This window comes from Ixodes scapularis, unplaced genomic scaffold (assembly GCF_016920785.2).
Source record: "Ixodes scapularis isolate PalLabHiFi unplaced genomic scaffold, ASM1692078v2 PGA_scaffold1__304_contigs__length_218370807, whole genome shotgun sequence".
Classification (NCBI taxonomy): domain Eukaryota; kingdom Metazoa; phylum Arthropoda; class Arachnida; order Ixodida; family Ixodidae; genus Ixodes; species Ixodes scapularis.
The window spans coordinates 117,337,269-117,346,941 of NW_024609846.1; the positions used below are offsets into that span (position 1 = coordinate 117,337,269).

The 9,673-nt window shown below is 43.8% G+C and overlaps 1 protein-coding gene across 5 annotated transcripts in view; it reads left to right on the plus strand.

The window, feature by feature from the left end:
- Positions 1-5,526, plus strand: part of LOC8038566 (cytospin-A) — a 67,600-nt gene extending 62,074 nt beyond the window's left edge. For all 5 annotated transcript variants that reach the window (XM_042290898.1, XM_042290902.1, XM_042290900.1 and 2 more), the window contains exon 17: positions 1,553-5,526. In XM_042290898.1, the coding sequence (XP_042146832.1) occupies positions 1,553-1,642 (90 nt within the window). In that variant the 3' untranslated portion in view covers positions 1,643-5,526. The remainder of the gene's footprint in view (positions 1-1,552) is intronic.
- Positions 5,527-9,673: the final 4,147 nt, after the last annotated feature.

A 9,673-nucleotide genomic window follows, 5' to 3' on the forward strand; every position in this document is an offset into this window, starting at 1 on the left:
CATAAACTAAAACAAGTCTATGCTGTAAATAAAAAAAAACCCCAAAAAACCTAGTTTTTGTGGAAAATTCATTTATAATACTCTAAGGTTTTGCAGGCTGTTAAAAATTATTTAATTTTTATTTTTCAGTGTTTTTTTTTTTATGGGCAGTGCAACAGTTTTTTAACTTTGGCCAGTTGGTTACGAGAATTGGTCTGTGTCACCTATAGAATAGAAAACAGAAAACCCTTTTTTTGGTGTGTGCGCTAGTTTTTTTATTAAAAAGTAAATGAAACTAGTCGAAGGTCTGCTCAACTTCCGCAGTCGTTCGAGTAAAGTGCCCGGTTACCCCGCTCGGATTACCTTGTTCGGTTCCATCTTCGGGGCCCCCAGCCCTACCTCGGGGTCGTTGACCTGTCAAGGTTCGACTTGGCCACAATCGAGCACCACACCGGCTTAGCATCGTTTATGTCGGGTAGCAATCAAGACAAAAGACGGTGCCCTATGGGAAAAACGGGAAAAGGTGGGGCGAGAGGAAATGGTTTCGTTGACCTCCGCAGATTGTGGAAGTTGTTTTATATTCAACGTGAGAGCATTAAATTAAGGAACTGGTGTTGCAGCAAAGCTGGCGTCGGTGGGACGGAAAAATTTTGACCGGTCGATAGGGTCATGACGTCACAGCCACATGACCTCACGCGGGAATTTCGAAGAGCCCACAACGCTCATGTGACGTCACGCGTGGGATGAAAGTGGTTAAAACATGACATAGTAGTATGAATGAAAGGTTGCTGCATGTCTAAAATATTTGATTTTATGACGTAATTCATTTGCCTTAAAGAAAATAATTTGAACTATGCGGGATTCAAACCCACAACCTTTTGGTTACAAACCAGATACGCTACTGACTAGGCCATGCAGACATGCTTGCAGGGCTTGGGAACAAGGGGGAGTTTATATGTTAAGCTCTCGCGTTCCACAAGTGAAGCTTAACCTCCTGAAATTTTTTTTTGGACGATGAGGCAGTGGAATTGCACTATTTGGGAGGAAGGTGGCACATTTTCTTTCACTTGGACTAAAAACGAACAGTATAAAAAGTGTGAGCTGCAAGTTATTTCAACATTTAAAGTTGTTGTGCTGGCCCTTTAATTAAGATAAGTGTAGGCTTCCAAGGATCAATTCTCGGAGCAATCCTTAGATCTTTCTGTAAGGACCAGCTCTTGAAGTGTCACAAACTGCGAGGCTCTAATGATAATATAACAACCTAATGGAACCCAATATTCTGTTTAGTTCATTTATTTTACTTCAGCCTTAATAACATGTCACCAATCATATTCATGCAGCCACTCTCATTGCTCGGGGACAAGGTGTTTGCAATTTGATGGAAGCTCGTTTTGGAAAAAAGAATTTCATGCAACCGATATTTCGGTTCCACGTCAAATGAGCTCGAGTGATCTAAATCAATCCTTAGGTCTTTGCTGGGGCACGGCAGATACCTTTTGTTGGTTTGGTGCTTAAATTCCCAACAAATAATCTTATTTAAGAAAAAAAATAATAAATTGCACATGTTTTGCAGATTGTCAGCGAGCTGATTGCCTTGGAACGTCCGGACTGGCAGTCCATCATGGCTTACGTCACGTCCATCTACAAGCACTTTGAGACCTAGAGTAGAAGAAGACAGCTGCAATTTCGGCGCAGGAACCGTTCCCTTCCAAAGGCGCTCCCCGAACCCGACCCGGTCGCTTGCAAATGCAGTATTACGGCGTCGAGGAGAACAAGGAAGCTTCCTCCGACACTCTTGGAGGTTTACGTCCTCTAGGTGGCACGGTGTTGCCCCGTCTTAATTAACTGCCAAGGGGCACCCTCGTGGATTGTGGCAGCAGTGCATGCAGCAGCGTCTGCATCCATTTTATTTAAATCGCACATTCTTAGATTGCGAGCTTGCGTTCAATTTTATGTGCAAAAAATACTTTTAAATTTTTAGGACATCTGGCCTTTGTATTAGTATCCAGCAGTTAGGCTGTTTGGCGAAATGTGACATTTTTCGTGCATGGTGCTTCATCTATTTATGGGACCATTCATATTTCTTTTTATATATAAAACTTTAGTCTAGTCACGTCCAAACGGTTGTCCGTGGTCGGTGCGACAGTTCTGGTGGAAGGTGTCTGTCGGACTGCGAAAATCGTAAAACGCTACGGCAACCTGGCGACAAAGCCCGAGAGTCTGTTCCTGTGGAAAATCGTTAACTGCAGACAGCGGGCTCTTGGAGCGAGTACCCAAGAGATAGCGAATGAGATTACGTTTGAACCATGAGCTTTGAGAGTGTGTTAGAGATACATGTGGCTCTATAAATGCTTAAGAATAGACCAGTGGTTATGTTGCAGGGCCTTCGAAAGGGCAGCCTTCTTCCCTCTCCTCTCGTGAGTTGTGGCGTCACTTGCTTCATCCACAAATAAGCTGAGGGAAAAGTGCTGCACCTTGAATTGCGTCTCGCAAAACGGTTTTTCACCTATTCAGAAGATACCGAAGCTCGTTGTATCGCTCAACCTGCACCTTTCAGATCAGATGATTTAAAGGACCATTTTGTGTGTACTATTACTGTTCATTGAAAACCAGCACCTCAGATCTTACATGTCCCAAAGGATTGCTTTATAGCCCTATTCTTCTGGCAACCTTCTGGCAAAATGGTTCCTCTACAGAGCAGGCTGCACTGTACTTCCTAAGCTCAAGAGCTAGTCAGCCAACTTGGCTTTGATGGTTAGGTCAGTTACGTGTTGGCATCTCTGTAGTAACTGCTCCTAAGCCAAGCACATTCTACTCTTCTTCACTAGTTTTATACATTAGGTTCGTAGGTTCCTTAACCCTTTGTTGACGGATGTTATTTACAGGCAAGGAACCACAATAATTTTTTTAGTTTAATGGTTTGGGTTTTATTACATTATTTTATCTAATAGTCTGGCAAGTCTTGAAGGTTGAAACAACAGTACCATCTAGTGAAAAGATATGCAAATAGTTGACAAGAAAAAAGAAGTTTCGCGCGCAAATACGCAGCAACTGAGAACGGAAGAATGGCAAAAAATATGGATAAGTGTTTTTCTCTTGCGACAAGCATTTTACAATAGGTGACCATTTTACTTGAGTCTATCGTATAAGCAGATATTATTACCATTTTATAGTGATCCATAGAGGTTACGCTAGACTTCGGACTTTTGCCTGGTGTTGCCCACAGGCAACGAAGTATAACTTGCAAGTTTGCCGTACAAGTTTTTTAAATTTGATCTGTTCTTTTATTAGGTCTTGCTAAGCATTAATATCTTAAAAGTAAATTTTAAAGCAATTTTTGTGTATTGTCAATAATAGGTTATGTTTGACATCTTAGTCCAATTTGGAGCCTTTAATGTGTCCGAAATGTGTACACATGAATATGTAAACATGTTGATTTTTCTTACACTCACTCCATTTCAGTGATTTCCAAAATCAGCAATGTTCTCTAATGTAGGCTTTCAATTGCACAAGCTAATTTACTAGTCCTACTGAGCCTGCAGTTTGACAAGCATTTGAAAAAAAGGAAGGCAGATAATATCTTCAAGATCGGAATGTACATATCGGATAGAGCAGCTTCCTTTTGTGTCAAACTTGAGGACATAAAAGAATTTGAATTACCGTAAAAATATTTGGGAAGCGCCCACTCGAACTTTGGAGATAATTGCAAAAAAATGAGGGATGGGTGCTTATCCAGTCATCTATTTTACACGTAAATGTACTGTGCATATTTTCTCAGATCTTAGAAATTTGGTAATTGGCACTTAATGTGGAATGGGCGGATGCGCGGTATTTTACAGTGCATGTTCTTGTCTAGTAAACAAAGGATAAGACCTGTGAACTAAGGGTATGCTTGAAGCTTGCATGACCGTCAGTATAGCAATTGGGCATGGGTTGCACAGCAGAGATTGAATGTTTCAATGTGGTGCCAAGCAGGCCAAAATGGTCATGTTAAAAGTGCCTGAACTCAACCTTGTTGGAGGGGGGGGGGGAGGGGCTTAACTAGTGTAAGAGAAAATTTGGATCTGGTAGTGTGGCACTTATCCTAATTAATTAGCTTTCAACAATATGGTTGATAGAATGTTCCCCAAAAGTTTCAGGGGTGTGAGTTTCTTAACTAGCAATTTTATAGCGACTGGTTTCCAAATCATCGGACGAATGTTTCATACTTTTCACAGAACATTTTCTTGGAATGATCAGAAATAGACTTGCGCCGACGTGTCAGTGCTTGTAGCCACACAATGACATGCTCAATCTTTCCCAGGCTTCTTTGTTGTGCATTGAATATATATGCTGCAGTCTTTCTGAGTATGATAAACAATTGAATTGGCTACGTGCAGATTCTCATTCTACCAACGTCTGCTTGAGCACCGTGTAGCTACAGGAACCGTAAGACAAGCGCATGAGACTCGGGTTGTGTTAGTTGCCTTGCAACTGGAGCCTTTCTCTGCAAGAGAAGCCTGGTTACAGGATACTGCTCCCCAGCACTAGCAAAGAACTGGGAGGTTGCACCTTGCATTCTTTTTCTATTCTGTCAAGTGGTTGTAGGTGTCTGGAAGGGAAGGTAGCACTCCAGTACCAACTTGAGATTAGCAGGTGGTTAGACAGACATGGCCGTCCCTTCTAATCTGGTTGTGCTCTAGCCACGCGACTGGTTGTAACTTGTAGCTTCCCTTTGCATTGTCTGGGGACGTTGGTCAGACCTGCATCACTCGTGTGTCATGCCCCCAAAAGTCGGTTGTGCAACCATGACATGCCTCCCCCTTTTGCAGTTTGTAGTGTCGAGGAATGTGGTGCCCTATTTTTGTGGGAAATTCAGTGGTTTCTCAACAGTTCATTTCTAACATTCTTTGTGTACACATTTAAGAGAGACTTATTCTTTAATTTACTTTTCCAGCTGGTCTGCTCATCATCCGTAGTGTAAGCGGAAAATAGCACCTTCTGTGTACGTTTCCAGTGTTAGCTTTTTTTTTGTCAGTTTTTTTTTTTTTTTTTTGAAGGGTGTTTACTGAGGTAGCGCGATGTTGTCCGTTGTGACAGAGTATTGATTGGAGGTGTGGTTTTCACCCCCTATTTAATTGCTCATAGACTGCCACATAAACCATGTCACTGCTAATGCAGCAATTGGCCCTGTACAAAGCACTAGCTGTAGTGTGAGCAGTGTTCATTTTTCACTTTTTTATAAATGCCCGTCTGGATAAAGGCGAGGAGCTGTTTCAAAGCGATAAACCAAACACTGATTTCTATATTTTGCCCGAGAAGGTTCTGCATGTTTCTGCATACACTGTGTTGTACTCTTTTTCTTGCTCCCTATAGAGCTAATGATGCCAGCATTGACAATGATTGTCAAGTATTATTTTTTCTTCATTCACAGAAGTGCTGCATATTTATGAGATGGTACTCTTTGTAGATACACGTCCTTCTATATACAGTGTCTCAGATTAATTTACTGCCTGAACTTGTTTTCTGTAAATAAATGCTATGCATAAAATCTTTCACTCAAGATACACCCTGATCTCTTGGATTCTCAGCTGTTTAGTTATTGTCAATTTGCTTCAACACTACCATATTATCCTGACTTCCGAGAGATAGCCCACCTAGAGCAAATTGGGTGAAGGTTAGGTGTGGGCTAGCTTTTGGGGTGCAATAAAGGAAAGGTGAACAAATGCTTTTTGGGTTGCGTCCCTGACCAACTTCTTATTGCGGCAAGGGGTAATGAAGCAAAGATAACTGTACTTCCCAGTCAACAGCGCTTACATCTACATTAGCTAACTAGCCAAATTTACGCCGAGGTTATCATTGATCCGAATACTATGATTACTAGAAGTGGGTTATCTTTTAGTGTTAAAGGACGCATGCAAAGGAAAATCGTTTTTTTAAACAAGCTAGATTGAAAAAGAATATAAAACGAATTTACAACGAAGAAAAAATTTATAGCTATATTTACGGCGCTAAACAAATTTGTAGTTTGCGCCCGCGAGAGCCGCCGCTGGTCACGTGGTAGGCCTGTGCGCCGCCGCGCTGTGTCGCCGCCGCCGCAAAGTCACGCCGCCGCCATACGCTGAGCGTTGTGCGACGCCGCTTCAACGCGTTTCTCCACGCCGCCGCCGCCGTCATCTGACCGGCGCACAGGTCTATCACGCCTGCTTACGCTTTTTCAGGAGTTTCCTTTGGGCTTTAAAAGTTACTTATTGATCTTAGTTTTTTGTTATACTTCAAACAAAGATGAATAAGTTACTTTTGGAGGCCATGGGAAGCTTCCGAAAGAGCGCAAGCACCACGTGACAAATAAGGACGAGTCACGTTACCAATAGAGACCACTTTTCCGCGGCGCCAACTACAAATTCGTATCGCGCAGTAAATATAGCTTTAAAAATTTTTCTTTTTGCTTGTAATATTGCAAAAGCTCTATAGACCTTTTGCAGTATTACCCAAGTATCAAGGAGAATGCAGGGATTGGTGTTCCACGCGCCAAACGCGCACTGCTGAGGCCAGCACGTGCGGCGCGTGGAACACCAGTCCCTGCACTCTCCTTGATACTTGGGTAATTTAGCAATAGGACTATTACAAGCTGCACCTCAACTGTACAAACAAAAATCAACTGTGTGATATTTCATAGGATTGACCAGAGGGTGGCTGGTCGACATTTTTAAATCAACTATGTTTTTATATGTCCTTGTTTATAGTCGGGGACAGCTCAAGAACAAAGTGGAAGCTCCTCCCACCCCTTTCCACTTTAGTAGAGCGAACGCTGGAGAAGAGGCGACCTCCATTGTTTTCCATGTTTGCCTAAATATATCACGACTCTCGTATCACTCAGATACTTAATATATATTTTAAATAATAGCCGTATACAAGTAGAATACTATCTGAGAAGTATATCATGGTGATTAAATTATTTCATGATATACAGGCCTGCAAATTTTGCATTTTTCGTTCGAGCAGGCATGTTTGGAAATTTTTAGAAAAAGAAAAGATAATTTAAATAAATATTATTACTATTTATTTTCAAGCAAGCTGTACTCATAGTTTGTTTCTAAAAAGTATTAATATTCTCCTATTTTTATCGTTTTAGTTTTTTACTTTCAAACATGCCCCCTCCACTAGTGCGCGTTAACGCAACTGTCCACCTCTTCATGCCTTACAACTTTTCCTGTCCCCAATTTTTGTTTTGTTTTTCTGGTCAAAACTAAGTGTGGATTTGTTTATACCAGACACTAGACAATAGCTTATAAAAACATCAGTTGATTTAGAAAATGTCGACCAGGCACCCTTTGGTCGATCTTATCTGAAATCACCCAACCATACTTGTCACCTCCAGAGAAAAAAAACATAAGTTTTGCGCATTGTTTCTAGTCATACGCCGCGCTTAGTGGTTCTTACGTGTTTTGGTTGTCGGCGAAAGAAACGATGCTTTGGGCGTTTTCCGTTTTCCATTTTCCATTTCCAGCTCCATTTTCCGCGGCATTTTTTATAAAATGTATCTGAATCACCTCGGCAATATTCATGTATGTACGATCTTTTTCAAAAGTTTTGAGTCCACCGCGCGCGTGGCCGGAGCGGGCTCGCTCCAGTGAAGGGACGCTCTTACCGTCGGCGCTCGCTGGAGACGTTTACCGCATTATACAAAATTATACCTTTCTAAAATTTACAGTCATGGAGAGGGGGCTTTTGTTCGAACACGTCGCGACGCTTCTCTTCCTCTGCAAGTTGTGTATAGGGTTCTGAGTACTGTTGCTTGCTCTAAACAAAAAACGAAAGAATTTTTTTTTTTTTAATGTTAGATTTTTATTAGATTTTTTAGCCTGCAGATTAATTCAAATAATAACAGATACAAAGAGAGAGAGAGAGAGGGATGTTAGTAGCATCTTGAGCGGGAGATGTGAACGTGGGTGTTGACTATCGCATATTGCAGGGGTGGCCAAACCGCGGCTCTTCGCTGGTCCAAGTGCGGCTCGCGGATCCCTCGTAAGAAGACCCCTACCCCCCCCCCCCCCCTCCCCCGGCACCACCCCTCCCCTTTCGCCCTTTCCGCGTTTCCCAATGATTTCAGAATAAAGAACAGCTTGCGGTTTGGTAGCCTTGTGCCCCCCTACTTACAGTCGAACCGCTTTTCACTCTTATGCTTCCAAATGTTGCGTCGGTGGGGAAAAACGTTCTTGTCACATATTGTTTATTAATCGGTTAGGTTACATGTTGAAACCATTGAAACCTCATGGCGGTTGCATGAGCAAGAAGAAGAAGTAATGGCGCGGCGTGCGCGGGAAGTTTACCGGAAGACGCTGGCCCCCTGGGGCGAAATACAGATATGCAGCACTCCCCCACACTAGCTATAAGTCCATCCGGTCTGGTGCCTTGCGTGTTCGCACAGAGCGTCGTAGTGGGGACGATCGAATTTCAGTTCGGCTGTCCGGTATACTGTCGAAAAGGCTCGGGTCCGGTGGCCAATCCACAGAAGTCTCCGGAACAGTAGAGCCATGGTGTCGGGGGCGCAACTGGTCGATGTGGCGCCTCATTGAGCCGTGGTGGGTCTCCACTATAGCCATACGGTTTCCCAAAACCTTCGAGATGACTCCCGGCACCCAACGCTCTCCAACTCCGTAGTTCTTTGCGAACACAGGATTCCCTTCTTTGAGGTTGCAGAGTCCTTCTGTGTCGTCCTTTGGCTCGCTGGTGGTCATGGTGGCGAGGTCCATGCGAACTTTCGGGCGAAAGCCGAGCATCAGCTCTGCTGGAGATTGGCCTCGGGTGGCCGACGGAGTGCGACGATGCACAAGCAGCCATCTTGCCAAACGTGTGGCGAGGGAACCTCCTGAGAGTTTCTTCAAGCCATCCTTGACCGTCCTTACAGCTCTCTCTGCAAGCCCATTCGATTGTGGATGATACGGTGCAGTCCTTAAATGGCGGATACCGTTCAGGGATATGAACTCATTAAATTGTGATCCAGTGAATGGTGTTCCATTGTCGGACACCAGGCAAACAGGCAGTCCGAAACGGGCAAACAGACTTCTCAGGTGATCAACTGTTGCTGCTGAAGTTGCGGCTGGTGTTGGTAGTGCTTCAATCCAGCCTGAGTAGCTGTCAACCACGATGAGCAGCATGGTACCATCGATAGGTCCTGCGTAATCGACATGAATTCTTGTCCAAGGTGTAGTGGTTGCTGGCCAGGCTAGTGGTTCTACTGCTGATGGCATCGGTGCAGCCTGTTGACACACTGTGCAAGCTCGCAGAGCATCTTCGATTGCACGATCAATACCTGGCCACCAGAGTATTGACCGTGCGAGTGCTTTTGTCGCATTAATACCCATGTGTGTGTCATGGAGCTCCTGTAGGAAGGCGTCTCGTGCTTTCTCGGGGATAACCACTCTCTCCCCCCTGCGGATGAGAAGACCGTCCAAGGAGAAGGTGTGTCTCTGCGGCCAGAATGGCTGAAGAACTGGATCTTGAAGTTTCCTTGGCCAACCTTCCTTAATGATCTCTCGAAGTGCCACAAGCACAGGGTCCTTCGTCGTAAGATCTTCCAGCTGCTTCCGAGAAACTGGACCGGTGTCCAAGATGTCGAGGACATGCACTCCCTGTAATCTGTTGTCTTCAGTTCTTGGCTGGTCATGTGGGAGTGGTAAACGACTTAAGGCATCTTCATTTTGGTTTGCTT